Below are 17,892 nucleotides of genomic sequence, written 5' to 3' on the forward strand. Positions count from 1 at the left end.
TAAACTTGATAGGAATCTTTTTATCCAGAGGTGGGTGGTTTTATAATGCAAACTTCAGCATCCGAAATGATCCCACTTTCTAAACTCCTCTAGGCTAATCCAGATTCTTCAGGATGCATTTTAAGCCCCACCTCTGCTGTCACTTCTTTCCACGGCATTCTCTCCCTTTTATCTTTCTAACTCTCATCTTTTATTCTTTCGTTGTTTTGTTCTTTCATTTCCTATGGCAGCCCTTGTTATCCTAACCTTTCCGACCAAGCTTTCTAGAATGCTAACAACTGGGCAGATTGCACTGTAACTCCAAAATTCAAACTCATCAGCCTGCCATTCAAAAGTAATCAGTTGATCAGTTTTATAATCCATCAACATTGAGCACCTGTTGTATGCCAAATTCTGCACTAGATGTTAAGGATTAAAATGTAAGTAACTTCTGTTCTCTGCCCTGAGCACCTTACCATCTAGTGGGGTAGACTTGTAAGCTGATGACTGATTGGTTGATTGATAGATTCATTCATTCATTCAGTAGACATTTACTACATGCCTTCTATGTAACAGGCGTTGTTCTTCTAGGGGATACATTTTGAACAAGACAGACAAGATCCCTACCTTGGGGTTTACATTCTAGTGGGATTAGATGATCATGAAAGAGATTTAGATGAAGAACTATTTACTGAGTTTTTACCAGAAGCTAAGTACTTTGATAACCTGCTTAGGCATTATTTTAACTAATTCTTAGGACAAGCCCATGTTATATTATCTCCATTCAAAGATGAGGCAGGAGCCAGCCCAGTGGTGCAGTGTTTAAGTTTGAACATGCCGCTTTGGCGGACCAGGGTTCACTCGTTCAGATACTGGGTGTGGACCTACGCACCACATGTGAAGCCATGCCGTGGCAGGTGTCCCACGTATAAAGTAGAGGAAGACGGGCATGGATGTTAGCTCAGGGCCAGTCTTCCTCAGCAAAAAGAGGAGGATTGGTGGCAGATGTTAGCTCAGATCTTCCTCAGGAAAAAAAAAAAAAGATGAGGCAGTTGAAGATTAGAGAATTTAAGCAAAATGCCCACAGTTTCACAAGCTAGCTTGGACTCAACCTAAATCTCTCTAATGATGTCATTGCATGATAAATCCATTTTTGGCAATACAAAAATGTTTTATGTGCTCTTGTCTCTTCCAGGAAAGAGCAGAGCTGAGGTGGGAGGAAGAGCGTGTGTGGGCAGGTGGGGAGTGGGGACAGTGGAAAGTTTGGAAGTGTGACAGTCTCATCTCCTGCTACATACAGTCCACTTTCTCCGCCTTCACTTGCTTAACTGCACACGCGCTGATGTTCCCACCCCCAGGCCTTTTCTTAAGCCTCCTCTGCTTGGTCTTGCCCTTCACTCTGTATGTCACACTCATAACTGGACTTCGGGTCTTACCCACCTCCCTCCTCTTCCAGCAGCTTCTGCAAGTCCTCCCTTCCTGCAAGATTAGTCTCTACCTCCCTTCTTCCATTGGACTTTCTTCTTTTAAACGTGCTAATGCTTCTCAGAGGCTGTCTTGCCTTTCAGTTATTTTGCATTCCTCTATTTCCTGCCAAGAGACCTATGACCCCTTGAGTAGAGGCATCATGTCTTATATGCATCGCATTCCTCACTGCCTCGGTGGAGTCCTTTACACACGATGGGCGCCGATACTGTTTATGGTACTTATTCCAAAGCCATGACTTTGGGAAAAAGAAAGCTTTATTTCCTGTGGGGGCCTCCCAGTGCCTACTTTGGTTATCATCAGGCCTAGCTTCTAGTGAGCGCTCAGCAAATAAATAGTTGTTTTCATCTCATCATGACCAATCTTTTATCACTGTGATAATTAAGTGAGCAGTTCTCTTTTGTTAAGAGTACGCAGACAAATAAAAATGGCAAGCAATAGGATATATTGAAGTATATGAGGAAGCCATTTTTTATAAACCTAATTCAGCCTGACTTTGTTTTTTCCAAAAGGGTCTGACTGTGGCCATTGAGCACACATTGTATATCTGCTTTAAAACATTTCCTATGGCAAGAACAAAGGCCCTTGAGATAAAGGTGCAACTTCTCCCCCACATTGGCATTTCTTTAGGGATAAGCATCTTTCTTTAGGCTAGGAACTGATTGCTGCACTCACCTTTGACCACCCAGCTCACCTGTGACCACTCAGTTCGAGACAGTAGCCTGCCACCTTGCTGTCTCGAGACAGCAGACCTACCTGCTATTTCCATCAATCGCTGTGCCGTCAGAGCAGTCTTGCGACTATTGTAAAAGGGAAATTTCAATCCTATGTGAAACATCCTCTCTGGGGGTATATAACCACTCTGTGCACCCCACTTCTTTGGTGCCCTGTCTTCCTTCTGGAAGAAAGGCCCCAGGCCATGGTCCTCAGATTTCAGCTCAGAATAAACTCTCCCAAATTTTCATTTATAGATTGGTTATGGATTATTTTCGTCGACAACCCCATAGATGTATCTTTGAGAACTGCTTTAGAACGTTGTAACTTTTATAAGGTCCAGTGCTACTCTCTTGGAGGCTCTCGAGGTAAGTCAGAGTTTCTTAGGGAAGCGTCAGTTCGATAACGAAATAAATATACTATCTGGATCTGGCCACCTTCAGTTCCACCTTCTTCTGCCTCCTCTTCGGGCAAGCTTTTCGTTTTCTGTAATAATCAGCTATTTCTCAGAGACTCTTAGATGGGGGAATCTGTGAAATGTTTTGAATCTGGAAGACTCTGGAACTCCTTTGTCGGGTTGCGTCTGGCCAGCATGGCTCTGGTATTAGGGAAATGAGACCCGGAGGGCTCACTTATCTGTACATTGGCAAATAGAGAAAGATAGCTTTGTAATAGAGAAAAAAAAATCTCAGGGGAAAGAAATAATAAAATCAAGCTGGTTTATGGTTTGTCAGTCCAAAAAGCTTTTAAGCCGTGTCTGTAAAGGTGAATCCACTTAATGTTTGTTCTGCATTTCAGGCATCATTGTGTGATAAGTGGTGTAAATTTAGCCCCCTTAAGCCTGGTGCCCTAGGGGTTGAGTTTTAAGCGTTGGAACTTTATTTGAAGGGACTCTATCTGTTGGGCTTTGATTTGGTCTTTCCTCACCAAAGAGAGGTACTAAATAGTGGCTTGGCCTCCCTGTTAGGCTTTTTTTTTCTTTAATTCATTTTGTAGGTCTCTCTCTGCCCCCATTCTCCACCTTCTATTTCTAACTGTTCTGCTTAAAAAGACTAAAGTGGCATGAGAGAAGGGGAAAAAAGAGAAAGAAAAATCAACTGTCACATTGTGAGCATAATGGATTCAATAAATAACGTCTTTCAATTCCCAAGGCAACCCTCAAAGTCTTCAGTTCTGTCAGTTAATGTTCAGCTCAGTAAGTAGTGGCGTTCTTAATTTAGACGGATGGGGAGAGTTCCCCGGCACTCACCTCCGAAGGAAGGAGTGTGCTTTTCTGGTTTTAAAGACATCCCGTCTAGATTTACAGGCCCACTCTGCAAAAAGAAGCTTGAAATGGAATTAACGTGGCCATTTTTATTCTTCTTGAAAATAGCAGGAAGGCATTTAATTATCGTCCAGGGTTTGTTGAAACAACACGTTGAAGCAAGGGAACAGAATCTACTAGACTGTGAGCTCCAGGAGGGCGGGGACTTTGTCCTGTTTGTTCGCAATTTTAATCACCAGTGCACACAGAAGGTGCATAATAAATATTTGTAAACCAGATCTGTTGTTGAATGAACGAGAGCAGAAATGACAGTTCAGGTCTTATGGTAAGAATTAGGTTAAATTTCATTCTACTGGTTGTCTCATCTCCCGCCCCCCTCCTTTTCCTCCTAATTCTTTAAAAGGAGAGTAGCTCTAAGAGGATGAGAGTACGGTAGGTACTGTGTCTTCAGAAATGATGCAGGAGAGCTATTTCATCAGTTCTCAGACTGGCAGGGATCTTGGAGGCAGTGTCCAGCTGCCATCTACAAATTGTACTAAATGAACCAGTTGTGCTTCAGAACCACATGAGGTATGTTATAAATCTACAGATTCCAGGCTCCAGCACTGGCAATTCGGATTGCGTCGGTCTGGGCAGGGCTTGGGAATCCGCATTTGCTTCCAGGGGTTCCCCCGGTAATTCTGGTGTGCAGCTGCACTGGCCAGTCAGCCTCGCGGTCCCCTGAGCTCTCTGGTCTAAGTTACTCATTGGTGAAAGTGAATAGCCTGAGGTTCCCAGCAGAATTATGGGCAGGGCTGTGACCAGAACCCGGGTCTCCTGACTCTGACAGCAGTGCCCTTGGTCCCACAGTTTGCTGCGTTGGTTCACCCAGCACTCTGTGCTCCTCAGCATTTGGTCAAGATCCTTTAATTAATGCTTCTTCATTGCAGGAGTGTGGCAGTATTTGTGATGATGGCCAGCCAGAATCTGAAGGCCTTCTGAAACCTCAAGGAAATGATGCATTTTGTTCAGTGTACTTTGGTACTAGATATATTTTGTTGTCTTCTCTAGAGATGCATCCCCCTCCTGTGGCTCACAGCAAACCCCAAGTAGGACGGTCCTGCCTTTCTCACGTGGCCCAAGAGTCACCTGGGTGCTTGTTAAAGTTTTAGTACTCTCGGGCCTCCTTGAGTCCTCTTAAAATCTTCCTGTGAGGGGCCTGGGGACCTAATTTTAAGTTAGGTTTGATCATGATTGTTCTCTTTAAACTACTTTCCAGTCCCTGAGAACAGTGTGTCCCATTCCCCAGATCCAGCTTTGATTTCCTTAAGACCCTGCTTCCTAACTACATAATAGTCCTGCCTTTCCATCTGAAAGTTTATCCTCTGGTCTACAGAGCTCCTTGAAGGAGGCAATAGGGAATATCTGCCTTCCTTTTTCTTCCAAGGTAGAATTCGACTGGGCAAGGTGGGTAGGTGGACAGCTTGATGTGTACAGTAGTGGAGGGAGTACCGCGAGAGGGTTAAGGTGGTACCTCTGAAACTGATGTGGGGACGGCGAGCCGAAGAGTCGAAAGAAAGATTTCTTGGACTCTCAAGGTCTGGCAGTGGTGCTCTTTTATTTAGAGAATAGTACAGAATAGCATGGGGACAGGACCCATGGGCAGTAAAGAGCTGCTGCCCTGAGTTGAGGGTTAGGGCTAAATTTATAAGGCATGGGTACGTGACTTATTTTTACTGGAAAAAGAAAAGATGATGTAAAAAGTCATTAAATGATTTCAGTGCAGATGGGGTCTGGTTATTGTGCGGTCACATAATTTTAGATACGAATCTGGTCATATAGATCGGCACGTAGGTGAGGATGCCCTGGGCTTCTCTCCCTGGGGCAGCCCTAATTCACACCATAAAAATCCACTGGGTCATATAGTTTGGCATGTAGGCCAGGTCACCTTGGGCTTCTCTACCTGGAGCAGCCTTAATCCACATCAAAACCAGGATAGAATGCCTGAGTGCTTTCCCTGGCCATATTACATAATAGCTGTATAACTTTGGGCAAATTACTTAACCCTCTTTGAGTTTCTGTTTCCTCATCAGTAAAATGGGCTAAGAATAGTACTTGTTCAGAGGTTTTGTGTGTGTTAAACAAGGTTTTCTAGGCCGGTTCTTGGGACACAGACTCAGAGATGGAGATTTTTGTGCAGAGGTTTATTGGAGAGGGCCCTCAGTTATTGGCCGAGTGTGGCTTTGTGCCCTGAGCAGCCTGCAGTGCTGGCAGATGTGGAAGCAGAGCTGGAGTCCTGGAGGGGATCCCCATGGTGCACCCAGCATCCACCACCCAGGATAATGCACATAAAAACCTGACTAACGAGTGGAGCACATTTGTAGTGTTCAATAAATACTAACTCGTACCATTATCATTCCAGCTCTGGCACTGCCACTTAGGAGCTGGGCTACTTTCAAGAAGTCACCTAACTTCTCTTGGAGTGTTTTCTTATGTTTAAAATGGAGATCCTAAACTCTGCTCTGCCTACTTCCCTGAGTAGTTCTGAGCACATGTGGAGATAAATATGTGTGAATTGCTGAGTAGAATATTATAAAAATGTAAGGTATGACTATGAGCATACTTTTCTGAAATAAATATATGGCCGTGATTTGGATTCCTTGAAGGGAAAGGCTTGTGATAAATGTACAAGTGCTTGTCCGTGAAATATGGCATTTTGATTTTTTCTTTCTTCTCTCTATAGGGAATTAGAATAATGGAGATGCTGCTAAAGGAACAGTGTGGTGCCCCCTTAGCTGAATAAAGAATCATCAGTGAGTACCAAAAGCAGAATCAGAATTATTTACTCAAGCGATGTTTTCATGCTTATAAGCCTGGTGTTATGCATCAGCTCCCCCTGGGCTATTCATGCTGTACATTTCTCAGTTATGTGTGCAGGATACTGTCTCACAGGTGTTTTGTTATCTCTTCAGTACCTTTATTTACTTGGTTCTTTGATGTGCAGAGCAGTTTTGTACTACGTGCTGGGTTGCAACTGCATTCAGATTGTTTCAACTGCTCAGCACAATCCAACATGATTGCAGCCCTCAAGGTGGCATAGATTTGTAGATTTGCAGTTCAGGATTAACTGAGGCTTAATTTCATTGTTCTGAGAACAATGAAAGGAGAGATTTAAAGCTGTGTTTGGAACAGGAAGGAAAACAAGAAAGGGGCTTGTCGATTGGCAGGTGAAATAAATGTATTTTATCAGTCATATATACTCGCGCTAGTTGGCAGCGGCGGCCTGAAATTGTATTGAGAAAGATTCTCAGCCCTTGAGAATAATTCTCAGGCTCTGGTGAGCGTGCCTCGATTGATTAGCAATGTCTGCCGTGGGCACAGGATGGAAGAAAGATGGCACTTGCGCTGGAGCATATGGCACCTCTAGGTTAGGGCAAATGATCTAGAGTTAACAGCAGGGGGATTTCAGAACTACTTAACTTTTTTTATGCTTAAGTTTTTATTGTCTACATCAAGGAGAATGGTCTTCACAGTAGAAAGGGTAGAACAAAGTTATTTAAGAGAGAATAAAACCTAAAATAAATGGGTGTAGTGGATTTGCATCTTACAAAATTTATAATACTTAGTTTTTTAACATCTGAGAGAAGGTAAACCTTTGAGTAAAGGCAACCATGTCCCGGGTAATTCAGAATTACCTCAGATTTCCTTGTGTTGGCTTAAAACTGTAGTACACATAGTTTTATATAAGCAACCTGGTACTCTAATTGTGATATATAATAAACTTTGAGAACAATTAACCAAAGAAACAGCAAAAGAAGCATTTATGTACAAGTACCTCAGCATTCAAAGCATGCTGGCCAGGCCCGTGAAGGAGAATTGGAGAATTCTGAGTGTTTCTGCTTGTTTGCGGGTTTGCCTCCATTCTGATTAATATTAAGCCTCTGCATACTTAACACATACTAATAGATTCATTTATTACTGGAAAGGGTAAACCAGGTAGCTTCATTTTGCATGGGCACAGTACATGGCAGGTGCTCACAAATGTTGGAATGGAGTCTAAATATGGTGTGCTCCTACATCCACTCTGTTTTCTGAAAAGCAGTAGAGAAGAACTTGGCCACATCCCCCTGTTTTTCCAGGCTGGTGTTTCTTTCAGGCTCAGTAGCACCTCTAGTCCTCGTGCACTTGGGCACAGAGCACAGATCCCATTTTACCCTGGAGGGTGGGGTCTGAAGTCAGCTCCCCATTAAATAAGAGAAAAGTATATATTGTTTTCCAAACTGTAAATTAGTGATTTTGAAACTTTAGTGACCATGAGAAGCAACTGGAGCATTTGTTAAACAAAGATTGGTGGATCCCACTCTCAGAGATTCTGATTCAGTACATCTGGGTGGAGCCCGAGAATTTGTGTTTCTAGCAAGTTCCCAGGTGCTGCTGCTGCTGGTGGTCCAGGGGCCACACTTTGAGAATTGCTGTAAACAAGTTCTCATCTCTGAGTGGAGACATTAAATGCAAGGGCACTGAGAAAGCTCATAGCTGCGGGTTTGAAACTGTTGTCATGTATTTCATTGATTTTAGATTAATCAGAGGAAGGGTTTTGCATGGCTTTTCCCTGATGTTGGCATCTCAGCCTCTTGTTGGCCTTTTTCTTGCTGCTGGAATGTCAACAGGCTCCACCCTGGAGCAAAGAGAACAGAAAAGACCAGAGCTGAGACTCACACCAACTTGTGTTTTGAATCACCAGCTTGTGTTTTTGATTTAAAGTGTTGCTAGTGAAAATGAGGAAGTTAAACAAGCATTACCAGTTGTCTTAAATTACCCAAGTTATTGTTTTGTGTTGTTTTGTTTTTACAGTGGTTGAGAGCTAAGTTATGAACTCAGGGCTTTGTATTGTTTCTAAAAAGCAAATTATTCTCCTCTCTTAAGTGAAGTGGTTGAGGTCTGGATACTGCCAGGAGTTCAGTGCAGGACAGTTGCGCTGAATGCATTCAATGCAACGGGATTCCTGAAGGATTTACGTAATTCAAATTCTCTTAATTTATGAGCAGTTTTCTCAGATGAGCAAATGTGTAAAAGTGAGGAGTGTATACTCTTACCATGTAAATCTATAGTTACTGCACATGAGAGGCTATCGCTGAGGCTTTGTTTAAGGTTTTTCCAAAATCAGCTTCACTAAGGTATTATCTGTACAATTAAACTGACTAATTGTAAGTGTACAATTTGATGAGTTTTGACAAATATATACCATTATGTAAGCATCACCAAAAACCTGATATAGAACATTTTGAGGCTTTGACGTTGCTGTGGTGTTGTTGCCAGCTTACTGCTTCCCTTTTTTTTTTACCCCATTTTCTTGACTATATTTACAAAGCTTTTGCAAGCTTGAAATGTGCCTGTTTCAATGGAACTTTTTATTTTCTCAAAATTAGCTCCATCTGTGGAAGAATGATTGTAGGTGGCGAAACTACTGTTTTTAGGAGCAGTAAAAGGCTACATTAAAAGAAAGGGGGAAATTAGCTCTATAGCTGTGGAGCAGGGGTTAGCCAATTATAGCCCTCAGGCTAAATCCAGCCTGCTGTCTGCTTTTGTAAATAAAGTTTTATTGAAACACAGCTATGCCCATAACTATGTTCTAGCTACAATAGCAAGAGTGAGTAGCTGTGAGAGAGATCTTACAGCCTGCAAAGCCTAAAATATTCACTATCTGGTCCTTTAAGAAAAAGTTTTTTGTCCCCTGGGTTAGAGCATGCCCTCTCCTAAATTAACCTCCGGGAACCTTGTTTGACCTTTTTTGTATAGCATTTGATCTCTTCTTACCACTATTCCAAAGTTAATAGTGTGATAGTTTATTTTCTCTTCATTAGCTCTAACATCATCACTTAAATGATATTATTTTAAGTCATAAAAAAGCATTAAAATGATCACAACAGTGAAGTTAAATACCAGTGACAGTGATCATTAAAATTGCTCATAAAGCTCCAATGCACGTGCATAGTGGAGTAGAAGTATAGGCATTTTATTTAGCAGATAAACTAGTGCTCTGACGTGGCAATAGCATAAGTGCTGTGTACAGAGGTCAAGTTGTCAGTTTGGAATTTTGCAATTCCTAACTTTTAAAAAACATCCTGTGGTGTTTGCACAAATGTGCTTAAGGAGACATTCAATATTTTTACATCATACTACGTTTCAAACTTGGATAATTTAACTTCACACAGAATGTGCCCACAGCTTGTATGGTACCTAGCACTAAAGATACTCCTTAGGACTCTCTGGCCTCTGGATCCAAGTGGGCATTTGACAATTGGAAAGCTTAGAAGGTGATTTTGTCATGAGCCAGAATGGAGGTGTGTGAATCTCACTAACCAATATGCTGTGGCGTTGCTGCTGACACATCCATTTGATGGATTTTTGATTTCCTGTCCTTTTTGAATAAAACAAATAGTCCTGACATCTGTTTGTTCTTGCCACTGGCACTTGGGAGACCAGGCTTGGTGAGGTTTGATAACATAGCAGAGTTCATTCACATCAGAATGATTAAGACCTCAATTTTAGCTATATCTTAACTCCCCTTTGAACCAGCTCCTCTGGGTCGTTGGACTTAATAAAATGAGATGTTTGCTTTGTTTGATCATTAGGAGGCAGAAATGCAATTTCTTCAAGAATTATCCACAGTGATAGAATTCAAGTGACTCTCAAGAGTTGCTTCAGAAAAGAGGGCAAGTAAGGACTGGTTGGTGAGTGATCTTTGTGAAGTGATCAAGTCTGTTTGCTTTCTCTTGCAGGGGAGCTGTGTTGTGTCTCCTTCCGCTCGAGAATCACTTCTCGGACACAACACATCAAAGACACGGTTTTCGAAATAAGATTTAAGGATTCAGTGTCGGCAGCTTAAAGAAGAGGAGACCTTCCTGCCAGGACGTGAGATGATACACTCCCCTGGGAGCCTGCCTCAAATAACAGCACTCGTGGAGATGTGCCCTTCTAGCTGATTTTTATGGCACAGTCTCTTTATGATTTTACATATAAAGGAAAAAACCCGTGGAAGGTGATGTCCGCCCTTCTTCAGGATGTCCTGCTGACTGCCTGGTGACTGTGCCAGGGCAGCCAAGGACAGGCTAGAGGCCTGAAGAGTGGTGCTTGTGCCTTTCTGTTACCTGCGTCATTGCTCATAGGATTCGTGAGAGGATTCTGGGACAGATAAAGGAAGTGAACCTGATACTTGATTCATAGGTGGCCTGGAACAGATGGGAATGTAACAGACCTGTGTTGAAGCTAAGCCATATTTACAGTAATGTTTAAGATTCTCGGAAATCGGGAGCATTTGATTTCTATAAGAACTACATAACTGCCATCCGTGTAGCTTTTATAATGTACCATGTGAGCTGTGAGTTGGTTCTCTCAAAGAACATAGGATGGAGAGTTTGAAGGCAGATTATAATCTTGGCTCCTACTAGCTCATTCTGTGATGTGGAGCAGATCTTAACTTCTCTGTTTTTCACAGGGCAAATGGGAATAATCGGACACAGATCTTGCTACTTGTGATGATTAAGCAAGGTAGTCCGGTGTGACTAGCACGGGTTTGAGAGTCAGACAGACTGGGTTTGAATCCAAGTGCTGCCACCCACTAGCTCAATGATCATGTACATAATTTTAAATCTTTCTGGAGCTCACTTTTTAAATTGGTAAAATGAGGTTATAGAATTATCTTTGTCAGGTTGCTACACTGATTTGAGATCATGTATATAAAGTGTCTAGCATGCTACGTGGTGCATAGGAAAAGTCCAGTAAGTAGAAGCCATTGTTATCTGAAACCATTTTGAAAACCATTTGAAAAACGTACTTTTCAAATGTAAGGTAGTATTACTGTTTGAAAATTAGAGGACAGTAGTTTGCATTTCCTATGATCAGAAGCCAAAATATAAATGCATACTACCTAACAGAAAGCTTGAAGAGAGGCAGTAATTTGGAATTCATCTTCTTAAGATAAAAATTGGGCCATTACTGGAAAGTCTTAGGAAAATTGTTCTTTTTTTAATATTTGAAAAATTTTCCACTTAGTACATTGATGAATTTCAAAGCAATTACATTTTTTTTTATACAAGTCTGCCACTGTGAGCCTCTTCTTATTGTGTTTGAGCTATTTGTGCTGCCTGAGTTTGACTCTTAGGATAATTTCCCTTCATTTTCTTGGTGTTTCATTCTTCAATTGTGTTGGAGGGAAAGTGAATGGTAGAAAACAGAACACCCTTTGACCTCCTTTTCCAGTTTGTAAATGGCATTTAGTAGGCTTTGGGAATAATGGCTCGTTTCCAAAAATAAGAGGTGATGTGAATTATCATGGAAGTGAGAGGCAAGAAATTTGCATTTGCAGGTTGATATTGACATAAACTTAACCCTTCATACTCAACCGCTTGCATCCTCTCAGCAGGGGTTTTCAACCTTTGCTGTCAGTTAGGACTACCTGGGGAGCTCTGTGCAATCTTGATGCCCAGGGTACATCCCAGACCAATAAATCAGAATCTCTGGGGCATGGAACCCAGGCATCAGTATTTTTTAAAGCTCCCCAGGTGATTCCAATGGGCAGCTAAGGATGAGAACACAACAATGAATTCTATGTGATTTGCAGACATTATCTGATTTCTTAAAACGATCTGAGGTAGCAAAGGATCTTTGCAGCAAGAATTTTTGTTAGAAATAGAAAGAGTGAAGCACAGAGAGGTTGCATTTTTATCTTAATTCCTTGAAGCTGGGGTGGCCTGCAGGGGTCTGGCAGGTGATCTGATGAGCGAAGCAGACTGCTGGCCACTGGGGAGCCCCCCGGGAGCACTCGCCCTGCTAAAGGTGAGCGGCTGCTGCCTGGCTGCAGCCTGCTCCAGCACAGTGTTGCCACATCGCTGGTTTTTCTAGTTCTTCTGATTTCCAATTTTCCATGAAAAGGCAGAATTTGAAAAAAAGAAATCTTCCAATTTTTACATGTTGGTGGTGAATTCAAGATTGTTTGAAACATTGTGCTGGCCAAGCAAAACATGTTTGCCAGTAGTTTCCAGCCTTTGCTTCAAGAGCGTTAAGGACTACCTAGACATCCCAGCCAATTGTTAATAGATTTGCACGTTCCTGTTCTGGATGTAAGCTGCACTCTGCCTCTCCTCCAAGACTGCTTTTAGATGTATTTTCCTCCCCATTCCCAAGTCATCCTTTGGACTGACTTCAGACACCTTTCCTCACTCAGTATTTTTTGTTTCCCCTACAGGCATCCGTTGCTTCAAGCTTCACATTTATGGCTTAGAAATCTTATGCTTTTTAAAAAATTAATCAGGTCTTGTTAGAGTTTATTTTTATTATATTCAGAATCTTTTGCCTATGATAAGCCATTTAGAAGCCACATTTAACTTTGTTTCATTATCTATAGCCTGGTGTAAGAAACGTCAAAACCAGGAGTGCAGCCTTATCGGGCACATTAGGAACAAGTGTGGGAAAGGGTTAATCCTCAGACCTGGCCAGTCTCCTCCTGACTGTGTTGCTGAGCCTACACTTCAAGGTGATGATTTGCTACAGTGATTCCAGAACTTCCACTTGTCCCAGAAGTCCCTGGGGAGGTGTGCTGAACTGCAGGTTCCCAGGCCCCTCCTCCAGTGGTTCTGATTCATGAAATTTCACTTGGGACCCGGGGATCTGCATTTTAAATCAAGTTCACCAGGAGATTCAGTTGTGCTGTTCCACAGACCACATCTTGAGAAACGCTGAGTTCAGGGAGGTGTTCTTGCCGCTGCATCTCCTTTCTTTAAGAAGCTTTTGCAGCCTTTGGGCCCACTGATCACAGTTGATCACTCAGGACACAATGTAAATTCCTTTTCAGAGAGAAGCTGACTTAAGCTATCCCTACATGATTGAGGTGCTTTTACCATGAAGGGGATTCTGTGGTTTCAATCATATGTGGATAAAAAAGGTGCTGTATTGTTTTTATATAGATTGCTTTGTGTATTTTATAAGCCATATATGTGTAGTAATATCCCATTTATCAGACATTATGGGGTGCATGCTATGGACAACTCAAGGTTATTCTAAGTTGCACATCTTTTTGGCTTCATTTCAACCATTTACAAGGAACTGTTAATTTAGTATATGTTTTCCTGCTTTTGCAAACAGAATCTACTGAAGATAATGAAATCTTTTCAGGGTCATCATTTATGTTTTTGATTCTTTCGGGTCCTGTATAGGTTGTGAAAGCCCCTGCACACAATGTGAATAGCTCTGCTCTTTGAGTGGTTTTTATAGTTTTTCTTTTCCCTCACTGTTATTTGTCATTTCTGCCGTTACTCTGTCCACCTCTAGGACTTCCCTCTTGTTTGCTGTCTGGGGTTGGGAAATCATGTAATTGCATACTGTATGTCAAGTAACAGCAAACAGGACCCGAGTGAGGCTTTGAGAGGCTTTTCTGGTAGTAAAATGAATGAACGTTGGTGCATTGACTTGGTGACGTTATCTTAGTGGCTCTGCTCCTTCCTCCAGCTTCCTTCCTGATCCTCAACTGCAGTTGTCAGATCTGTGACCTCAAGATAAGAGAGATGTTGCTAGAAATGATTTCTTTTGATCTGTAAGCTGTTGTCTCCCCCAGTTGTGTTAGTGTTTTTTATATATACAGTTCTATAATGTGAAATCTTAAGTAGATTAAAATTCAAATGAACATTTTTCTCAGGCCAAGTTTTTGTGCAGGATAAAATGTTTCTGATTCTGTGCTATTGTGATTTAGAACTATTAATTAGTTGTATACCTATGAAATTCAATCCTGCAGTCATTCTGAAATAAAAGTGTTACAACTAATATTTACACGTGAGTTTGAATTTCTCGGGGGCATCACATCACTCAGCAGAGCTTGTGTTTATCATTTGTAGTAATGATCTTAGTCCTTTTCAGCAGCACCAGATGAGGGTGTTATGCCAGCCATGTGATGGTAGCTCCCCACTTCCCCCAAGGTGAGCCATTGAAGTTTCTCACAGAAATAAGCAGAGGCCACTCATATTGGGTGATCCTACTGGGCCATGTGCTAATGGAGCACAGGACCAGGGTCTGCAGAGGGAGAAGAAATGAAGCACAGCACAAAGAGCAGCATGAAGTCAGGTGGTCCCAAGGAGGGAGGGAGAGAGTGAGCTGCTGCTTGTTGACCTGTGAGACTCAGCTATGTTTTCTGTACTTTGTTTCCATGAGATTTGCCATTGTCCTTTCATTTGTCCTCTTTTTACTTGAATGTATTTAAGTGGGCTTTTGCGCCTTGTTTTCAAAATCCCTTGTCCAAGCCATATTGATTCCTTTCTTTTGTTAGAGCTTGAGTGCCTTTAGGGGTAGAGTCCTTAGTTCAGCCAGCATTTATTGAGCGACTACTGTGTGCAAGAGAAAGGCAGAATTTGTTTTCTCTTTTGACTTCATCCAGTGGGTTTCCAGATGGCTTACACCATTGTTATACTGACAGATGGCAGTAGTGGGCATGAAGTGATGGTAAGATCACACACAGTTAGCTCTTGGGTAGATCAAATGATGATTGCTTATTTAAAGGATGTAGAAAAAAGTCAGCACAGTGGAGAGATCAGCACAAAAAATGTGTAGCCTTGTGGCCCTGAAACCTCACCAGCAGATCTCATGGTTGTGGATGATCATGTCCGAATTAGTGAGGAGCACATCATGCCTTTTGGAAGATAGCTGGTTCTCTTTAGGCCCAACCTTATTTCCAAAAGGGTGGAGCTGCCCTGCATGAGACTGCCTCCTCTTCGGAACCACATAGGAACTTCACAGTTGACAGCGATTTCATGGTATAGGATATTCAGGCATAAATGGCTTTTACTTTCAGACCGTTCTATTATAGGCTGGTCTGAGGACATTCCTGAATTCAGGGCTGCAGTATCATCATAGTGTTTCCCTGACTTCTGGGCAGGACATGCTGGCTAGTGTGGGCTAATCCTCAAACCCCAGAACCTTAAACACGTGCCTTGGAGAGACTGAGGCAGGTAGAGAGGTAGAGTCCTAAGAATGACAAACCCAGTGTGGTGGGGACTTAGAATAGGAATTAAATTAATGTATAGAAACAATTTATAGAAATTTAAAATGCAGTATTTAAATTTTAAAATGCATTATTTCTTTTATACCTTGATGCCAGTTGGAACCCTGTGGCAAGCTTTAAAAAATACTGATGCCTGGGTCCCATTCCCAGAGATTCTAGGTTGCAGTATCAGGATTGCATAAAGCTCCTTAAGTGATCCTGAAGCTGTGGACAGCAGTTCCTACCAACTTCAGAAGTAATGTCTGTTCTATAAGTGGTAACCCGTAAGAGGCTAGCTGGAGGAGGGACTTTACAATATGAGACCTCTCCTTTCTAGTGTTTTGCCTCTAGTTCTTCAGAAAAATATAATTCACTGTCTAAGAAAAACTGCTCCCGTATCTCTTAAATGCTAATAGAAGAGAAGAGATCTTAAAAATACTCCACCGTGCTTAACCCCCTTTGTTATGATCAAAAGTTTGAGTTGCACTTGTTGGAACAGAATCTCACGCAGAAGAAGGATCCCATGATAACTTGAGACCCTCGCTTGTCTTGAAGGGTTAACCGGAGTAACTGCACTGCCGGACCTTAAGATGGAGCACTCTGAGCCATGGACAGGCATGCTGTGCAGGAGGCGGCAGAGAGAAAATAGCAGCCACCATCCTGTTAAATTAAACTCCACGGAGCTATTCTCCAGCATTCTCAGAGAAGGTTAGAGCCATTTCGTGCCTGCCATCTGTTCGACTGCTGATGGAATCATTACTTCTTTGTGTCGGTGCCAGGATGCACTGTTACATCCGATGACAAAGGAGAAAATGCTAACTCTTCAGTTGTATGTTTTTGTTTTCCCATTTTGAGTTTTGGTGCCTCCCTAAATTCAAAAGTCCATCAATTGTTCAAACTTTGAAATGACCACTTTGCCAGTTTTTTTTAGAGGTTTAGGGGAAATCATTTTCTGGCTGAAGCTCCTCATTATTTGTGTTTGTGTAAGGATATAGTCATTAGTCTTGTCAAAACCAAAGTTATTCCTGTCAATCAGTCAAAAAAAAAAAAAAATTCTGGTGCCCAGGACAGGAGTTTTACAAAAAGCAGCCAGAAAAAATTTAATGAATTACCCCAGAGTATAGTTATCGTAAATGGAAACAGGATGTGGGCAAGGAGAGGGCGAAAGAAAGGGAAAAACCTAGTGAGGTCATATGTGTCCCTGATTAGGGTAGGGTGACTTGGAGGAAAACTTTATTGTCTGATATTTTCTTTCACAAATGACATTTCAGAGAACTGGAGGATATAGCATGAAGATTTACAGCCCTGCTTCATGTCTGTCTGTTTTTTCTGAACACATCCATAGGTGTATAGCAGGAAGAAGCTCACTGCAGCTTTTCTGCTGGCGTCTTGGCGACTGGATCTAAGTTTGGAAAGCGTGGAGTCACATCAGAGGCACTAGATGGCTACAATTTTTAATTACAGCTTCAAATTGGATTAAACCTTGCATCAGATTACAATTGGAACTATTCCAGTCTGGAAAGTAGTCTTTTTGTATGTGTGAAGTCAGAAGCTAGGATTATAACTTGTTTCCTTAGGCATTAATTGTTATGTCAAGTACTATGAGAATCATTTCTTCCTGGAAAAAATACATGCCATCAGTGTTTTGGGGCCTTAGGAAAGGGAAGGATATTGCAGAGAAGAATTGAGGAAGAGCAAAGTGTCGTCGCGGCGTTTATTTTCCCCCTGATCTGCCTCTGAAATCTCTTCCTGGGAGTGTCACTGCAGTCCTCAGAACAGGGTGTTTGTGCCCTTGGGGGTGTATAGTTATCTCTCCGAGGTATGTGTGAAGCCACGAGATAGATGGGCAAAATGCACCTCTTGGAGCATTCATTTTTCTCAAAGATTTGTGGGAAAAACATTCTTTTCTTGTTTTAATTTTATTGGTTTATAACATTATATAAATTTCAGGTGTATATCATTATATTTCACTTTCTCTGTAGATTACATCATGTTCACCACCCAAAGACTAATTACAATCTATCACCACACATATTTGTGCCTAATCACCCCCTTCGTCCCCCTCCCTCACCCCTTCCCCTTTGGTAACCACCAATCCAATCTCTGTGTCTATGTGATTGAAAAACATTATTTTTATATTAAAACAAACATATAACTTTGTAGAATGTAAAATTGAAATGGGTGCTTAATTTTTTAAAACATGAGACTTAAAAGACAGTTTGCTTAGAGCACTACTTAGCGTGCTGCCTAGTACATCGCAGGTGTTACATTAGGTTGAATCTAATGGAAATACGGAGAAAGGCAATTACATCTGCTTCAGCCTGATCCAAGCACTTGCAATTAGTGCATCCCAAATGCTCCAGGGTTCTGCTGGCAGGAGCCAGCTTCCTCTCTGGGAAAGTTAGAGAAGCCCTGATGTGGGCCACCCCCAATCCCTGGAACT

General features: G+C 41.9%; 1 protein-coding gene and 1 long non-coding RNA gene across 2 annotated transcripts in view; both read left to right on the plus strand.

The window, feature by feature from the left end:
* Positions 1-14,239, plus strand: part of PRELID2 (PRELI domain containing 2) — a 73,992-nt gene extending 59,753 nt beyond the window's left edge. The window contains exons 6-7 of the mRNA XM_008513864.2: positions 6,165-6,234; positions 10,204-14,239. Coding sequence (XP_008512086.1) covers positions 6,165-6,224 — 60 coding nt within the window. The 3' untranslated portion in view covers positions 6,225-6,234; positions 10,204-14,239. The remainder of the gene's footprint in view (positions 1-6,164; positions 6,235-10,203) is intronic.
* A 1,732-nt stretch (positions 14,240-15,971) lies between these two features.
* Positions 15,972-17,621, plus strand: LOC139075092 (uncharacterized). Its single transcript, XR_011525140.1, has 2 exons — positions 15,972-16,157; positions 16,795-17,621. It is a non-coding gene; the product is annotated as an uncharacterized lncRNA (long non-coding RNA).
* The last annotated feature ends 271 nt before the right edge of the window (positions 17,622-17,892 follow it).

The sequence above is a fragment of the Equus przewalskii genome, chromosome 13 (assembly GCF_037783145.1).
Source record: "Equus przewalskii isolate Varuska chromosome 13, EquPr2, whole genome shotgun sequence".
Classification (NCBI taxonomy): domain Eukaryota; kingdom Metazoa; phylum Chordata; class Mammalia; order Perissodactyla; family Equidae; genus Equus; species Equus przewalskii.